The sequence below is a fragment of the Euprymna scolopes genome, chromosome 32 (assembly GCF_053919585.1).
Source record: "Euprymna scolopes isolate OS-2025 chromosome 32, ASM5391958v1, whole genome shotgun sequence".
Lineage (NCBI taxonomy): Eukaryota > Metazoa > Mollusca > Cephalopoda > Sepiida > Sepiolidae > Euprymna > Euprymna scolopes.
Genome location: NC_136513.1, coordinates 71,956,622 through 71,976,669, shown reverse-complemented (window position 1 = coordinate 71,976,669; position 20,048 = coordinate 71,956,622). Strand labels below are relative to the sequence as shown.

General features: G+C 33.2%; 1 protein-coding gene across 1 annotated transcript in view; it reads left to right on the top strand.

Annotated features, from left to right (window-relative positions):
- Window positions 1–19,306, top strand: part of LOC145256430 (uncharacterized) — a 101,239-nt gene extending 81,933 nt beyond the window's left edge. Inside the window, exons 13-16 of the mRNA XM_080115324.1 lie at window positions 3,726–3,833; window positions 9,215–9,321; window positions 15,659–15,770; window positions 17,883–19,306. Of these exons, the coding sequence (XP_079971450.1) occupies window positions 3,726–3,833; window positions 9,215–9,321; window positions 15,659–15,770; window positions 17,883–18,263 (708 nt within the window). The 3' untranslated portion in view covers window positions 18,264–19,306. The remainder of the gene's footprint in view (window positions 1–3,725; window positions 3,834–9,214; window positions 9,322–15,658; window positions 15,771–17,882) is intronic.
- Window positions 19,307–20,048: the final 742 nt, after the last annotated feature.

Genomic DNA, 20,048 nt, shown 5'->3' with positions numbered 1-20,048 from the left:
CCATATTTTTTAAACCAAAGCACTTCAAGTCTTCAAATTACTACTGTTTTGTTCGGAAATGAATATACTTTCAAATGAATTAATAAATATGAATGTACATTATATATTTTAAGAGTTTTAAGCAAATAAAGTGATAAAAATGTGAACGTCATAAAATGGCGTTTTCGGTAAGGTTTTGTAATGACCCCCCCCCCCTGTTTTCTAAAGGTCCGTACCGTGATTGTATGAAGAATTTCGTCATGAAATTTGGGAACCAATCAGTAGAGGTGTTAATCTTAATACTGTCAAGTGTCCGAAATATTTTTGACCATTTCTTTTTTTGTTGTGTTAAAAATAAGACTTTAATATGACTAGTATCGAACATTTTGAAAAAAAATTCTTCGGACACCCAGTAGTAAGTAAATCAATCTTTTTACTATCTTTATCAATTAAAAGTATTATTTTATGTTGAGTAGGACCGCGGTAATTGATAATTTAAAAGGACCTACCCGAAAAAAAAATTGTTTCTATTTCTCGAATTTGGTCAAATGAAGTTAGTATTACTAGCAGCAGCAGCAGCTCCAGCCTGTAGAATCAGCCATAGCACAGCACAGTGTATAAACAACACGCGTTCTTTAATTTTTATTCAAGAACGAATTAAGAAAAACATGAAAATATGAATATAAATGTTCTTATATGTTTAATTAGAGCTATTTTGTTATCAGAATAACATTAGTTTAGAACTATTCGGTTTTCAGAATGTATAATAACAATCCCAACCAATTCGGCATTATGAATCTGTAGCAGTGTCAGAATCTTTGGGAAAATCGCTATTGCAAATTTGACACCCCTAAGACAAAACTGCGAATAAAATATAAAAAAATCGTAATTTCTGTTTTTAAAGTGGGTTGTTTATTTTATTTATGGAATATACTTCCAAAATAAACTATTAAAGTTGTTTCAAACATAATAAAAATATTATTTCTTATTTGTTAAAAAACCGTGTTGACAAAATATCCGCTTGCGGTGATTGAATACGCGGACATTCATTGAATCTGTTGCAATTTCTCACATTTCTCGTCAAATTTAAAAACATGGTTAAAAAAACAAAATAAACTTTTGTAGATTGCATGCACTTTTATTCTTTAAATTAGTTTTGAACAGCGAATTAAAACAATGTTTTACTGCGAACAGCCACAAATGTTTTTTTTCAAAATCAAAATAAGTATCAAAATCTCGTTTATACATAGATTCGAAAAAGTTGTCAAAAAACAAATATATAACAAATAAATGTTATCAAAGGCAAGATAAGTTACTTTTCTACCTAACTGGATAATTTTCTAGTTTTTTTATTTAATGTAACATGTTTATTCAGCTCGAAAAACGTACAGTGTTTACCGATGTATTGGAAAATTAAAAATGGCGCCCGGCCCGACTCTCTTTGACACGGTAAGTTTGAGAAAAGGAGTTAAAAATAAAAAAAACTATACAAAATACTGTTAAAAACTCACCGAATATATGTCAGCCTATGTCACATGTCACAGTAACATATATTGAGCGAGTTTCTAGCAGTATTTTGTCTACTTTTTTATTTTTAACTCTTTTCCACAAACTTACCGTTTCAAAAGTCGGGCGCCATTTTAAATTTTCCAAAACATTGGTAAACACTGTTTTCAAGCTGAATAAACATGTTACATTAAATAAAAACACTAAAAAATTATCCAGTTATGTAGAAAAGTAACTTGCTTTTGATAACATTTATTTGTTATATATTTGTTTTGTGACAACTTTTTCGAATCTGTGTGTATAGTAATACAAACCCTCAAAATCTATATCAATATTCTTGAAATTTTAAAAGAAAACACATCAAACTACAATTAGGAAGCTTTTTATTTCGTTATTTTTTTTTCTACTTATTAAGCGAAAGATATTTTTACAACCTGCTCCAGAATAGTATAAACGGCCTATGGAATTAACACCTTCAACCTCGAAAATAGAAATCAACAAATTTATGGAATTTTCTTTGAAATTTCGCAACGCAGTTTCTTATTAAATTAAAACTAAATATAACATTTTCTGACTTATTTACCTGTCGAATACACACACACACATATATATGTATGTATGTATGTATATATATATATATATATATATATATATATATACATCTTTCTGTAAAATATTTATTTGAAATGGAAACGGCATTTTGCAGTTAGGACAACAAAACAAAAATGAAGTAACGGTTCGTATTCCTAAAACACTCTTTAACCCTAACAATAACACTAAGTTCGGGTGGCAAGCCCTCCCCCCAAATAAAATACCTTTGTAAGCCACATACAAGCATCTAAAACAAACAAGCAAAAAATAGATCTTTCCTTAAAGAAAAATACACATGAAAATAAATTGGTTAACTGTCCTAAAATGCTAGAATGGCCAGGAAATGGTGAATTATTTTACATTAAATTTTTGTGAAACTAACCGCTCCCCCCTCTAATATTGTTTTTGTTAGCTTTGTCTCTGTCAAGTTTTCAGTATGTTCACACATAATTTTCCTTAGCCCCTACAATTAATTCAAAGTCCGAATGGCAACCCTCCCCATATTCTCATTGCATAGAAACCCTCTTAAAACTACACATAATCATCTTTAAAAAAAAAAAAAAAAAAAAACAGTTAACTGCCCTAAAATGCTAGAATGGCCTATATTAGGAAATTATTTTACATTCAATTCTAAAATAATTTGTTTATCTTTCATTAAAGTTTTTCATGGCATTTTATACATAATTTCCTAAAAAGGTAGAATCACATTTTGGAGGGGTGGTCAGAAGGAGTTGAGTGGGGTTAAACAGAAGGTGTTAATCTACAATAATACCAAAGAAATATTGCAATATATTCATTTTTAAATGGTCTTATGTTTAGATTTAAGTTTTTTGTACATAAAGCACATTACAATTCAACTTTGAGTTCTCCAACTTCTTTTCTGTTTATGGATACATGGCATTTTTAAGGAATTGCTGCATATTTATGCACATTTACTGCAGATTATTTGGAAACCATAAACTTTGGGAGATTTTCAGTTGCATATTCTGATTCCTTGTACAAAAATACACTTATATGGTAAATTTCATTTCTTAGTCTTGTGTTTTAACAAAGATATGACATTTTTACTGAAAAAGTAGTGTAAAAAATGTGACGAAACGCATATGGTCTTGAAGAGGGAAAAATATCCAAACGTGTGAGGCACAAAAATAGCCATAACTTCCTTAATTTTAATCAGATTTTAAAAATTTAAAAGCTCATCAAGCTCTTTCTATGCATACCAATATTGAAATATTTCAAGCTATTTCAATTTTTTCATGTGTATTGCTATTATAAAAATATCGAATTTTGGATTCAATTCAGTTCGCTGTTAAACCTCTGTCTTGAAACGACTGAATTGTGACTGCATTGATTCTTTGCCGATTTGATTTACTGCCTCATCTTTGTTCAACATAATGTCTCAACACTTAAGTTACATTGACTAAAACATTGTGAAAATGACACTCAAGATGAGAATAGTAGTCCGATTAATCTAATAATACAAATAACCAATCCTCATCTCAAAAATTCATAAACATAATTTTATATTTTGTTGAACAACATTTAAGGATTATTAAAAAAAAATAAATAAACAGCCAAAATCGTTAGTTTAAAACAACTGCATTTTGTGGCCAATTTTTCATGTGTAAATATTAATTTGTCTTTTTCAGTCCCTCACGTCAATGAGAAGTGTTGGCGACCATGATTTGGATTATCTGGGTGAACTGAAAGGATTGAAAGTGTTGGAAATCGGAAATTGTACAAATTGGACGTCAGAGGTAAGAAAAAATAATTGTCATTTCACTATAATCTTAGCAAAAACTGTTTCTAACTTCAAACCTTTCCAGTGTCACCTTGTTAGACCAATCAGTTAACTAATCAATTATTATTCATACTGACTATTAAGTTCGTCTGTAGTTCCTTATGGAATTGTATTGACATTTAACATAAAATGGATATATGATTAATATACGATTTAATATAATATGAGAAATATTTTTTTGTGCACTTTGTCTCATTACGTTTTAAACAGACTTGCGTACCTTTTGAGGAAGATAGTGGATTTGTAGTTATAAGTGTAAAATTGGTTCAGTGTAAAAATCGCAGATTACAGATTTCTCGTGTTGTGTTTGAATACTTTTCTTATTTAAGAAAAGTTTGAATAACTATAATTTTAGAACATAGAGCACTAATTTTTTTTTTATAAAAATCTAGTATGCAAGCAAATATTGCAGGTAAAGTTAAACTCATCAATAAATATTGTTGGTGTTAACTCTTTTGGAGCACGATCATTTGGAAAATAATGAATGTCATAAAATTACATTATATTAAGTTATAAATTTCATATATTTTATTCAATTTAGGTAAACAAAATTACCATTTGTCACTACAATAGATTTACTGTTTCAATCTAAAATGATTTCATCATGCGACAGAGGCTTCCATTCTTTATCAAGCCTAATCTTTTAATTCGATTTCATTAAAAGACTGACCTTAATGAAAAATGGAGGCTTCTGTTGCATTATGAAATCTTTTTAGCTTGAAGCAGTAAATTTATTGTAGTGACAAATTAAATAAAATTTTATTCTGAAATATTTTGCATAATCTAAAATTCTTCTGTTTTTGTTGAAGTTGATGAGTTTTGATGAGCAGCATGTAATTGCTTTGGATTATAGCATCTTCCACATTATAAAACTATTGTAAAACCATCAATTCTGTTACTGCAAAATAAATATTTTGATTAACAATTGAATTTTGGTCATTGGAATTTAACTAACAACTACACACACACGCATAGGCTGATGACTCACCACTAACGAAGGTCAAATGTCACTTTAGGAAACTAAGACCCATCCGGTTAGTATTGTCTTGGCTGGCATTTCTCTGGATGTATAATATCTGAAAAGTATATAAAAAAAAAAAACTATTCTTTAGTGGTCAACTGGACAAGTTCTTTGTCCCATTTTTTTTTTTTGGGGGGGGGGGTGTTTTTTTCCCCTGGATTTCTAATGTATTTATGTAGTAATTTAGAAATCGTTTTGACTGGCATTGCCCTGGATGTATAATATCTGAAAAGTATATAAAAAAAAAAAACTATTTATTCTTTAGTGGTCAACTAGACAAGTTTTTGGTCCCTTTTGGGGGGGGGGGGGCTTCTTTTTTTTTCCTGGATTTCTAATGTATTTATGTAATAATTTTGAAATCTGCAGTGTCATTGAAATAATCCAGAAATGACATTGTTTCTTTTAAAATTAGCTTTAGTGGGGATGTCATGAGACCGTAATCACAGGTATTACCATTACTTCTTGTTTTTAGAGGGAGGAAGAAAGTGTAGTATCTGTTCTGTTGTCATGAGACCATCCTCCTAGGTATTATGTCCTCCTTTTTTGAATAATAGGAATAATGTAGTACCTGTTCTGTGACTATCATCACAGGAAATATTCTCATCTTTTATCTTAATGCATTTCTGGATTATTCTTGAGGCCACATTCCTGTGAATGAGGAGTTGACTGATGATCTACTTGTGTTGCATGGTGGTAGCTATGCACATCCGCTTTGTCTAGCACCTCTCACCCTAAACTGAAACTATGAAATGAAACCAAATGACAACTCAATCCAAAATAACAATCAAACCAGACACACACTCGAACAACGATTCACCTGTAGAATCATTTCTCCTAGCAAACTCCCTTATCTTAGCACTTAGTGAAACTAACTTGCACTCCTCCATCTCCTCTAACATCTTTAACATGTCTGGTTATCTTCCACTTTGTCGTAAGAACTCTGACAGATACATGCACAGACTTGGGGTCTATATTTGAAACACCCTCCCCATGACTAGGAAATCTAAACTAGAATCAGATGACCAGGCCTTCGTGTGCTTTAAACTAACTTTACAACATAGTGTTAGCTACCTATATTTTCTTTATCGCTCTCCCTCGACCCAGGACTGTACTGTAAGCAATCATGTCTCTGACAGTATAGTTGTAGCACTCTCCCTTGATACTAGGACCCAAATACATGTATTTGATGGCTTTAACACCCATCACAATAATTGACTTGGCTTCTCTAACTACACAAACACAGCTGGTCCATAACTTTTCTATATCCCATTCCTTGACACACAGTAACATTCCTGACCCGTCTCCCAGATCGTCAGAATCAGCAAGCCTCACTTCTGGATTTATTTTTGACAAGAGATCCTGAGGATTGTCTAACAAATGCCTATTGCCTACATGGGAATGCTGATCATGCTGTGATAATAATAGACATCACTCTAAACTCTTGTCCTCAAGTTGAAAAGCCATTGATCAAAATGACAAAGTACTACAATAAAGCTGGGATGCTATTAGAAATCACATCAGAGATGCCCCACAGAGAAATATCTTTCTTTTTCTGCAGAACAGTGCACAAATGAGACCATCGAATGGTTCAAAGCGGCAATTGAAGCACATGTTCCCACATGGAAGTTCTATAGCAAACCCCAGTGTCCCCAATGGTTTACTTCTACTTGCACAGCTGCCATTGCTCAGAGGCATATGTATACTGCAGATTTATCCGGCATAAGTTCAGTACAAACAAACAAAAGTTTATAGAAGCTAGAAGTAATTGTAAGAAAGAAGTAGCGACATCTAAGAGAGAATATACCAAAACCACCAGAAAACGCATTGAAACGCAGAAATTAGGAACTCATGATTTCTGGAAAATTTACAACAGTGTAGTAAATAATGGGAAATCAACAATTTCTCCACTATCCAGCAATCAAGAAGGCTAACATGCTTGCCAGTCGGTTTGCCTGAAACTCTACTTTGGACCCAGCAAACCACTCCCTCTCTGATTTTCCTTTGTGGACAGAAACCACACTAGATGATCTGAAAATTACCTCTTAAGTACATAATATCATAAAAAAACTAAACACTTCAAAAACATGTGAACACAACCTCATCCCGGCTGTACTATTAAAAAATACTCTGCTGAAGTTGTCCCAGTCCTGTCCAAACTTTTCAACAGATGCCTTAACGAATTTTGCTTTTCTGACTGCTGGAAAACTGCTTCTGTGGTACCAGTTTACAAGAATTCTGGCGAAAGAACTGATCCATTAAATTATCATCACATTAGACTCCTCCCTCTTTTCACCAAAATATTTGAGTCTATAATTAATCAAGCTCTAGTCCACCACTTTACAGTTGCTAAACTTTTGTTCGACCAACAATATGGATTTAGGCAAGCCATTCTACTGCAGATATCCTAACTAATCTCAATGTATATGCCATGCATTGGACAAAGTAGGGTAAGGTTAGGCAGTAGCCCTAGATATATCTAAGGCTTTTGACAGAGTATGGCACAATGGTCTTTTCAGGAAAATCAGATCATATGTTAAGTATTCGTTCAGTGATACCATAATTAAATCCTTAAATAAGAAAAGAATCCAGGTTGTCCTCGATTGTCGAACATCAAAACTATGATATAACTGCGGGTGTACCTTGGCCCTTTCTTATTTCTGATATACATAAATGACCTCCCTGATAAAATTGTCTCTGAGATAGCTATATTTGCTGACGACATCACACTCTATAACAGGCATGAGGGGAAAATTAATGCACACATATCCAAGGCAATGGCGGAAACTTAGAGGAAGACCTCCAGTCTGTAGTGGAATGGAGTCAAAAATGGATGATAACATTCAATGCTAAGATTAAGCTTGTTTCCTTTAATAATTACAAGAAACTTTCTCAACCACCAATAGCTATGGCTAATGATACATTACCTGAAAATACTTCATTCAAACTCCTCGGCTTAACGTTCACAGGGAACATGATTCGGAACAGATACATCAAGAGCATTACCAAGGCTGACGCAAAGAAGATGGGCTCTCTCTACCGTGTTAGAAAGTTACTTGCGCCTGAAAGTATCCTATATTTCTACAAGGCCACCATTCGCCTATGTATGGAGTATTGTTGTCACATTTGCGCTGCTTCTAGTCTCTCACTCCTGGACAGGGTTCAAAAGAGAGTTGCCAATCTGATAGGTCCTGAACTGTCATCTGAACTTCAACCTCTGTTCCATTGATAAAATGTTGCATCCCTCTACCTGTTTTACAAGTATTTTAACGGTGGATGCTCCGACGAACTGCAAGCAACCCTTATACCTTCTTAATGTAAATTCTCTTGACAAACCCGACAAGCAGCTAAATCTCACCCCTACACAGTAGAAATCCCGAGATGTAAGAAAAGAAAACCTTCTACTCTAATAGTTTCTTCCCTAAAACTGCTAGACTGTGGAATTCCTTTTCAGGGTTCCTGCTTTCCCAATGTTACTGACATACAGAAGTTCAAATGTAATGTGAACAGACTTCTTGCTGCTCAACTCCCTACATAGTATCCCTGCAACTTATGTCCCTGGTAGTATTCCCCTACATCAAAGTTGCACTGTGTCTTGTTTGGGGTGAAAATGTAATAAAAAAAAAATATTAATGTTTGCCTGAACATGAGTTATATATAAAGTAAATTGACTTTTTCGCTTATTTCATCAGCTATTATCATCACACCTCAGTTAGCAAAAACTGCATATGCAAATCTTTTTCGGAAGTCATTTATGAAAATTCATGTTGTGTGTGTTCTGTGAAAATGTTTGTTCTTCTTGTTCTCGTTCAATAATCTTTACATTTGTTTTCCAACCAGACAGCTTCTCCTAACATAGTTATCTATACAAGAAGTTGGAGGTATTTTCACTCTTATGCTTAGATCTAATCCTCTGCCACCACATTTACAACATAAGGTTTTATTAATTCCAAAGCTAGTAGTTTTTTTATTATTTATTTATTTTTTATTTAATTCAAGTTTGTGTTTTATTTTCCCGCTTTCTGTTTTACATTAATACCATGGCGTCCGGGTTGGAGCCGTTAACAATAAGCAGTAAATAAGTCAATAGTTTGAATTCTGTAGTCAGGAATTTTTTGAGTTACTTCAGTTTCCCAGGCAATTCCAGGACACAGAGTCTGATAGTGTCTTGTATTTTATGCCTGTGTCTCCATTGCTATTGCTGTTTTAATATAAAACTAGATCAGTACTCTGATGGAAATGTTACATGTGAGTCTGTTTTGTGATGCATCACTATTGGAGATTTTAATTTTAGTGATCCTTTAACACTTCTTTTTCAGACTTACTTTCAACTTGGTAAACTGGTGAATTTACAGAAACTCCGACTGGAACATGGCGGAGAAATACCTGATGTCGGCTTAGCTGATGCCCTCTTCAATCTGAAAAGGTATTCATTTTTAAATATTAAGCAAGATTTTTTCAATATTCATTACAGCTTGCAATGCAGGTCAAAGACATTTCTTCCTGATTGTAATTTGAATGTATTTTTTATGCTTCTAACGTCCTGGTTGGGTTAAGCCACATTTGTACAAAGTTTCTCACCATTGCAGTCAAGTGTTTTTTTTTTTTTTTTTTTTTTTTTTTTTTTTTACAAAGGCTTCACCACATTATCAAGGCCCAGAGGCCACTCAAGGATAAGGGTTAAAGAGTGTACAGTAGAAATTGGTCAATATAGTAATCATTAGTAATGAAAATTTGGTAAATTTAATAACTTATATGGAACGGCTCATTAAGAACTTATTTACTTTAGACTTGAACACAACCATATTGTAGTCAGCCGGAAAGCAGGAAAACGGAAGACAATTCCACAGGCGTGCAGTTCTAAGAAAGAAGCTTTGTTCATGGAATCTACGTTTAGGTTTAGGCACAGATAAAGAGTGGGGGAAATTATTGATAGTGTTTACAGCTAGACGAGTGTTTCTTGTGAAAGTTTTGCGAGGGGGGGACCATAGATTGAAGCTCAGTTGAACACTTTCCATGAAAATAACGATACATCAGAGACAAACTCGCAACATCTCTTCTGTGAGATAGAGGTTGCAAGGAGGAGAAAAGGACATCTCCTACGAGGCTACGAAGTCTATTTTGAACTCTATCAAGGCAGGACAAGTCCTTTCTAGCAGCTCCTGCCCAGATGTGGCAACAGTATTCCATCCTTGGACGTACCTGGCTCTTATATAGGTAGAGAATAGCATCAGCAGTGAGATATCTACTGGATCGATAGAAAGATCCCACCATTTTTCCAGCGGCCTTGGCAACAGATTTGATATACGTGTTCCATTTAAGATTAGGAGTAATGGTCAAGCCCAGAAGCTTGTCAAAACTTGAGGCCTCCTGAAGACGAGAGCCATTCATTTCAATTGATGACAAATGTGAATTAGAATGTTGATGATGTAAAGAGAGAAGCTTGGTTTTAGATGCATTAAAAGTAACCAGCCACTCCTTTCCCCATTGTACTACGTGCTCAAGATCAGAGGAGAGAGAATTGGAGAGAACTTGGTCGTTTACTGTCTTAGATGTGGTACCATAAATGGTAGTGTCGTCAGGATAAATGTCTACAAATGATGTAAGGATATGATTTGGAAGATCATTAATGTAGATCAGGAAAAGAGTTGGGCCCAGGATGGATCCCTGAGGGACACCGGCATTAATACTGAGAGCTTCTGATTTTTGCCCCTCAACTACTACTCTTATGAACCTATCAGAAAGAAATGATTTAATAATTGAGAAGACTTTTCCAGCTATACCATAGCTAGCGATCTTATGAAGTAAACCTTTATGCCATACCCTATCAAAGGCCTTAGATATGTCAAGAGCAATTGCCCTAGAAAGATTTGCTAATCCTATACGATATAACTGTAAGGACATCTGCTGTAGATCTAGCAGAACGGAAACCATATTGAGTGTCACTAAGAAGGTTATTTTTGTTGAGATGTTTGATTACTTCTGTATTTAACACAGATTCCAGCAACTTACTCATGACGCACAGGAGACTTATTGGCCTGTACTGAGAGGGGGATGAGCGATCACCTGAATTCTTAAATACAGGGCATACTGATGAGATTTTCCAGGGAGATGGGAAACTATTCTCCTTAAGACAACGTTTAAACAGTTTTGTAAGTATGGGCGCTAATTCAGGTTGAAGTTTTTTGAGTACTATAATTGGAATACCGTCAGGGCCAGTTGCTTTACTCGAATCAAGGTTTTTGATTAGCTTCGCAACATCACGTACAGATATATGTATATCACATAGCGTGTTTTCTGATACAGGAGGAAATATTGGGGGTTGGCGGTCTTGGTCGCAAAGGGTAGAATTAGCTGCAAAGTTCTTGACAAAGAGTTTGGCTTTGTCTGATGCTGACGAGATTACCTCAGGTCCATTGATAATAGTTGGGATGGAGCACACGCTTCTGTTCAGGATTCTGTTTGCTATTTGCCAAAACTGGTGGGAACCAAGCCGCTGCTCAGCTACTTTGGACTTAACAGATTGAGCATACAACACTCTTGCGTTCCTTATTACTTTCTTACAATGGTTGCTGGCAGTCCTGAAAACGGCTTTAGTTTCCATACATCTATTACGTTTGAAGCAGTGGAAAAAGTGATTTCTGTGCGCAATGTTTCGTTTTTACAAAGGAGTCATCACTTATCAAGACCTGGAACCCACTCGAGTATAAGGGTTAATGAGTGTACAGTAATCAATAGGACAATATTGTAGAAATCATTAGTAGTAGAAATTTGGTAAATTGGATTAATTAAGAGGATGGCTCATCAAGAACTTGTTTAAATTGGACTTGAAGACAACCATATTATAGTCAGCTGGAAAGCAGGGAAACGAAGAGAGTTCCACAGGCATGCAATTCTAAGAAAGAAACTTTGTTCATGGAATCTACATTTAGGTTTAGGTTAGGCACAGATAAAGCATGGGGGAAATTATTGATAGTGTTTTCAGATAGACGAGTGTTTTTTGTGAAAGTTTAGCGATGGGGAACCATAGATTGAAGTTCAGATAAACACTTGCCATGAAAATAACTATAAAGCAGAGACAAGCTCACAACGTCTCTTCTGTGGGGAAAAAGGTTGTAGGGAAAGGAAAAGGGCATCTCTATCTAGGCTACAAAATCTATTTTGAATTCTGTCAAGGCAGGATAAGATGCTTCTAACAGCTCCTGCCCAGATGTGGCAACAGTATTCCATCCTTCTATGTGCTTGACTCTTATACAGGTAGAGAATTGCATCTGCAGTGAGATATCTACTAGATCAGTAGAATGATCCCACCATGTTTCCAGTGACCTTGGCAACGGATTTGATGTATGTGTTCCATTTCAGATCAGGAGTAAAGATCAGACCCAAAAACTTGTCAAAACATGAAGCCTCCAGAAGATGAGAGCCATTCATTTCAATTGATGCCAGACGAGGAACAGGGCATTGATGATAGAAGTTTGATTTTAGATGCATTAAAATTAACTAGCCATTCTATTGTATCATGTGCTCAAGACCAGAGGAGAGAAAATGGGAGAGAACTTGGTCATTTACGGCCTTTGAAGTGCTGCCGTAGATCGTAATGTTGTCAGTATAAATGTCTATGAATGATCTTAGGATGTTATTTGGGAGATCATTAATGTAGATTAGGAAGAGAGTTATGCTCAGCATGGACCCCTAAGGGATTCCAGCATTAATATTGTAAGCTTCTGATTTCTGCCCACAACCACTACTCTTATGAACCTCTGAGAAAGAAATGATTTAATAATTGAGAAGGTAGCTGAGGTCTTGTAGAGTAGACCATTATGCCATACCCTATCAAAAGCTTTTGATATGTCAAGAGCAATTGCCCTAGAAAGGATGTCTCCATCGAGAGATTTGCTAATCCTAAAAGATATAACCGTTAGTAGATCTGCTGTAGACCTAGCAGAACAGAAACCATATTGCATGTAACTAAGGAGGTTATTATTGCTGAGGTGGTTGACTACTTCTCTATTTAACAGATTTTAGCAACTTACTCATGACGCACGCTTGACTTATTGGTATGTACTGAGAGGGAAATGACCAATCACTTGAATTCTTAAATATGGGACATACTGATGAGGTTTTCCAGGGTGTTGGGAAGCAATTCTCTGTAAGAAGCAATTCTCCTTAAAAAACTTTGTATGGGAGCTAGTTCTGGTTGAAACTTTTACAGCACTATAATTGGAATGCCATAAATCATCTTGTGAGATAAAATGAGTAAATCCTTGGACCAGAAATACTATTATACATTTAATAAAATCATAATCAAATAAAAAAAATAAATTAAAAACTGAAATCAGTATAATTAATATTAACATTTGTATCTAATAATAAAATATCATTAAATAAGTGAATATAAATCAAAAACTGAAATAAATATAATTAATATTAACATTTGCATCTAATAAAAAATAAAATAAATATTGCAAATTCACAACTAATCTACTAAAAGTGTCCATCTTCAATGCAAAACTATTAAGAATTGGTTCAACGTTTTCTGACCATCTACAATCCTAATCTTCAACCTTGGTTTGCCAATCATGAGACAAATCACATAATCCTGATTCCATAGTCAACGACCAACTATTTGCAAGCCTGATAGTGTTATGTCGCCTTTGATTGCCGCCGCCCGTGTCTTCAACTGCTCGTTAGAAAGTTTCAGTTCATATTGTAATGTCTTCTTTCCGTATGTATAATGTTCATGTAACAGCCAGCTGCGTTAGGGTGTTTGCATATATATAATTACGCAGCTAGGTGCAGTTCATAAACAGATAATAACATCACACGTGACTGTTCTTTAATGGACAAATTACACTGTGGGGCACATCAGATCAAAAGGATACATACCTTGTTTTATTTCTTACTTTTCTTGGTTGGTTGCTACTCTGCAAATGAATTTCTTCCTCCGAAGGAAAACGCTATAAGGCAAAATGATATTTCTTTATATTAACAGTCATTCACGTTCCTGAGTCCCCGTCAGAGTTACGCAAATGCTTCTTTGTATTCTACGTTTAGTTATCCCACTGAACTGCATCTTAAAGGGAAACAATCTCTTCTGAGCCAAAGCTTCCATCTGCGATCCAACTCCATGGCTATCTAACTGCTCTCTCTGACTGACTGCGTATACATCTCAAAACTCTTTGTTTGATTCTTTGACATCACTGAACCAGTTCACCCTTTGTTTTGGTAAAACTTTAATTGTGAACATTTCAAAATCTATTACATAAACATCTAACTGTAACATTTTATTGCTTTGAATATCTGACTGTAACATTTTATTGTTTTGAATGTCTGACTGTAACATTTTATTGCTTTGAATATCTGACTGTATCATTTTATTGTTTTGAATATCTGACTGTATCATTTTATTGCTTTGAATATCTGACTGTAACATTTTATTGCTTTGAATATCTGACTGTAACATTTTATTGCTTTGAATATCTGACTGTAACATTTTATTGTTTTGAATATCTGGCTGTAACATTTTATTGCTTTGAATATCTGACTGTATCATTTTATTGCTTTGAATGTCTGACTGTAACATTTTATTGTTTTAATTATCTGACTGTAACATTTTATTGCTTTGAATATCTGACTGTATCATTTTATTGTTTTGAATGTCTGACTGTAACATTTTATTGCTTTGAGTATCTGACTGTAACATTTTATTGCTTTGAATATCTGACTGTATCATTTTATTGCTTTGAATATCTGACTGTATCATTTTATTGCTTTGAATATCTGACTGTAACATTTTATTGCTTTGAATATCTGACTGTAACATTTTATTGCTTTGAGTATCTGACTGTAACATTTTATTGCTTTGAATATCTGACTGTAACATTTTATTGTTTTGAATGTCTGACTGTAACATTTTATTGCTTTGAATATCTGACTGTAACATTTTATTGCTTTGAATATCTGACTGTATCATTTTATTGCTTTGAATATCTGACTGTAACATTTTATTGTTTTGAATGTCTGACTGTAACATTTTATTGCTTTGAGTATCTGACTGTAACATTTTATTGCTTTGAATATCTGACTGTATCATTTTATTGCTTTGAATATCTGACTGTATCATTTTATTGCTTTGAATATCTGACTGTAACATTTTATTGCTTTGAATATCTGACTGTAACATTTTATTGCTTTGAATATCTGACTGTAACATTTTATTGCTTTGAATATCTGACTGTAACATTTTATTGCTTTGAATATCTAACTGTAACATTTTATTGCTTTGAATATCTGACTGTAACATTTTATTGTTTTAATTATCTGACTGTAACATTTTATTGCTTTGAATATCTGACTGTAACATTTTATTGCTTTGAGTATCTGACTGTAACATTTTATTGCTTTGAATATCTGACTGTAACATTTTATTGCTTTGAATATCTGACTGTAACATTTTATTGCTTTGAATATCTGACTTAAATATTTGACCTGTATTCTATTGTGACTTTAAAAATCTACTATTAAATATTTCTCTATTGAATGTTTCATGTTCAATAAGAATTGGCAATCCGCCATTACTAGGGAGTCCCATTATTCACCAGTTGTTTACACACTTAGAACCTTAATTTTTAGATTTGCACCATTTCTTAGATTTATATTGAAGTACTTTTCTCCTTTTAGAAAAAATCTGTTCTATTCTCTTTTCAAAAAGAAAAGTCCATTAAAATATTTTTTCATGATTTTTTATTTCTCTCTCTTTTCAGTTTATGCCAGTTAGAACTGATTACATTTGTGATTGCTGACACTTTGCATGTTACGTTAAGTCAATTGAAGAATCTCAGAAAATTTGTTGTTTGGCCTGATACATCTCAGCAGGTAATTTGATCGTTTAATAAATCTATATTTATCAACCAAGTATGTTGATTGCGTTTTAAAATTAGCTTCCCTTGACACACACACTTGCAATTTTCCCAACTTTTATAGAATATCACAAGGGTGGTAAGTGAAATAATTAAAAAGAGAAACAAAATAATTTTGAATGATCTTGTTGTTGCCAGAGTCTAAAAAATAATCCTATCCGCAAGCAGTGGACATTTTCTCTAACATCTCTCTGATCTCTCACCGTTTCAATAATGATCACAATATGTGGATTCTCTTCCAATACGAATGTATTCCTCTATTTTATTGTCTCTTGATATCACGCATATGCAAATTGTATATCACTCACAAACAATAATAAATATATTAGTGATGGGATGATCCCAAAATCTTTCCTGATTCCCTATTAAATTCCTGATTCTGATACAATTACCGATTCTGATTCTTTATTTATTATTTTTAAGTGTTATTTTGTCCCGATTACTATAAAAACACATCTTAAATGTGCCTATATTTTCTCAAACGTAAAAACATACTTGTGAGGGAATTTTAGTCTTACTGGAAGTTTAAATCACTAAATATTTATTATTTTAATGTTACAAGCAGTGGAAGATATTTCTTATACCAAAACTGAATAAAAAGGATAATTAAAGGAATCGGTTTTGGTATTGGAAAATAGGCTCAAATTTTTCGGATGCCGATTCCGATACCAAAAAAAGCTTTGATTTTTCTGATTCCCGATTCCGATTAATCTCCCCAACACTAAAGTATATATATATATATATATATATATATATATATATACACGCACATACACATGCAGATTTTATATTGTGACATTGCCACCAACTGTCATCTCGAGGCTCAAGATTGAACCTCACCAAACCTGCCTACACACACGTGATGCATGTCGCCACACAAATTCTTTTGTTGATTGGTAAGCGAGATATTCTCTCAATACCTTTGCCACAGTGAGTCAAAAGTTTTTCAATATTTTTCATGCATATTATGTTTATAACTATGGAAAAAAAGTGGTTCCAGCTGTGGTTAGTTCTATCCTGATAAGTGTGTCTCTGACTTGTTAAATTTGGTAACTTATGGCCCAGTTCAAATCCATTAGGATATGACCTAAACCCATAAATATACAAGACCTGCAAAAAATAATGTTTAATCTATAACTTTTAATTAGCACATGTGCAGAAAAAAAAACTCTGAGTATTTTCAATATACATTTTTTTTTTTTTTTTTTTCAATTTTGACCTCTTAGCAGCTATTTTATCGGCTAAAAACCAAATTGAAAGTGTGCTATTGGTCCAAATACTCTATGTATCAAATTTCATCTTGGTATACCAAATATTCAGAGAGGCGTTTGTTGCACACACACACTAACAAGGTCACTTTTATATATGAAAATATTTCCATGTGCTAGAACCTTTTTATTTTGTATTTGCAATTATGCAGGTGTAGAAACCACGCATAAATAGAATTAAACGTAATAGTGAAATGAAACTAATCATCTAATAAAAAATCATAAAAAATGAATAAATGATTAACGTTTGTCTTTCAAAGGAATATGCAAATTAATTAACATTTCTGTAGTCGCTTTCATGTCTATGACTGAGTATTTAAAAAAGTTTGTTTTAATAATTTTAAAATAGAAAAAGTAGGCTTTTAATATTAATGTCAGAGTAAGAAAAAAAAACTAAACTTCATAGATTATTACATCATTACACAAACCATCTACTTCAGCAAACCGCCATTATTGTAGTTATCTCCCCTGATATACGAAGAAAAACTTGCAATTTCTTTGGAAGCAATTTTCATTAATAATTTTCTGCTTTTTTTCGTAATATTTTCAACACGATAATTGCTTTTAGTTGAAACTCAATTTTTGTCATTTTGGAAAAGCACCAAAACATTATTTCAAACCCTACCATGATGGACAATGTTTTTCCCAACGTAAGCTAACCGATTGACCTATGAATCAACTGACGAGACCTATATGATATGCATGCATGGACACAACTTTTCAAATTACTTTGCTTGTATGTCTTATTTTTAGAATTTCCTTTTCTTAAATGCACTTTTTTTTTTTTTTATTGTTTGTAGGCAGCTCTTGTCAACTCTAATACATTTGTGACGGTAATTAAACTTCCTACCCTAAGACAGTTGGAATGGGGCGTGACTCAGAATAACAACTCTAGCATCATCCTGAATGAACCGCGCAGTGTGACTACAGCATCTAACATGGAGAGTGACAAAGATTCTGATAGTGATAAGCTGGCAATGATCCCTTTTCTTTCACCAGACGCTCAGGAATTGATCAACCAGACTCCCAATAACAATAGCGAAATGATGTCTACTTCGGAGAAATTTACAGAATACATTGGTATGCGCCAGCTTGATGAGAAACTAAAATGTTTGCTTACAAACACGCAAGTAACTGTGTTTCGAACTTTAGATGACACAAATTGTGTCAGCAGCTGGTGAACAAAGTGACAATTGATTCAAATTGGATTTGTGTATCATCTCGGCACGCTTCTTATTCAGAATTCAACTTAATTAAAAAATAACAAAAATACAGAAAAATCTAGGATGTGCATACTCTTCATGGAACAAAGATGTCATATTCCAAAAATCATGTAAATTTATCAAGTAATTTTTTATTTTAATTATTTTTTAACTAAGAAAAATAAAAATTTACGATTTTTAGCATTTAAAGTTTTAATTAATTTGAATAGATGGTCGAATTGAGCTGTTGCCCTTGAATTAAAATTCTACATTCTAAAATAACATAGCAGCTCTCAGTTCTCATCTCGCTTCCTCATAAAATTTGATTTTCTTAGTTAAAGAAAAAAAAAAATACTTGATCACTTTACGTGATTTTTGGAAGATGACAGATATGCCTGTGTTTTCTATATTTTTTGTTTTTTTTTAATCAAGTTGAATTTCAAATAAGAATCCTCTAAACTTTTGTAGGGGAGATAACCCATACCATAAAAATGAGTTATCTTCCCATGTGTGAAAGTTATTGGCGGCTTTGTCGGACATTTAAAATTATTTTTAATCATTCTTGTAAAGAAAAAGAATGGAAGAAAAACAATACAACTATGCACATGCGTGCAGCCACATCATGTATTAAATAAAAGCCTTCCACCATTGTTTCAAATGATGGCAGTCGGCATTTGAAATTATCTCAAAATATGATCATGCATTCAGTGGATTTAATTGAAAATTTAAATTGATAAAAAAATAAAAACGAAAACAATTATACATATTATGAAATACATTACCAGATTTTGTGATCTATGATAAATAGATTGTATTGAATTGAAAAGTGCTCAATACTTTGAAAGGTAGAGCAGCTTTTATATATAATTCAATTATGTGTATGCATTAGAGTTTTATGGCAACCGATGAAGAATTCTTCTATGTTTACAATCCTGCAGCATCTAACACATCAACTCCTTCTCCCAGGCTACTTGCTGTTAACTTAATTTTCATATTAAATATAATTTTGCCCAACAAGGTTATTTTGTGCTGGTTGTTTTAATTTTTTTATTTTGTTTTATTTGTTTTTTCATTTTATAAATTAAAAATCTGAAAAAAAGTTGATTGAAGGCACAAAACTGAAAAAAAAAATTTTTTTTATTATATATCCTACGCTGTTATAATTTGAGACGAGCAGATAGACAAATTATGGTGAATAAGTCATGAACACACGTACAGGAATTATATATATTTACACAGTTATGACATATCTTTTGAATTGCACATTTTTATAAAAAAAAAAAGAAAAAAAAAATTTTTTTTTTAATATTCATAGACCTAAAAACTGAGAACAAAAATGATTTTTTTTAGGTGTCATTTTCAAATATTGCTGAATTAAAAGAAGCCAAATAACTTACTAGAATGAAATATTTTATTGTTCATTTTTTTTTTTTTTTTTTTTCAATTTTTTTATTTCCTTCCTTTGATGATGGCCTCCATTTTGTTTCTGGAGACAATGGATACCCCCTGTAATGACAGCTGTACGTGTAATTGTGAAGCAAGGGTTGCACAATCCTCAACCACAGTCTGTACTGCTTGAGTCCAGTAGCAAGAAGAAGTCCAGGACGACTGGAAACAATACCGAGATAAGCGGAGAGCACATACATCTGATATTCCCAAATGGTCCCCCACTTTAGTATTGGCCAGGCTCAACAGTGCTTATCTTGATCCAACAAGAACCGGTGTGTCAGCGTGATTATCCCATATCTATTTCTTTCCTTATAA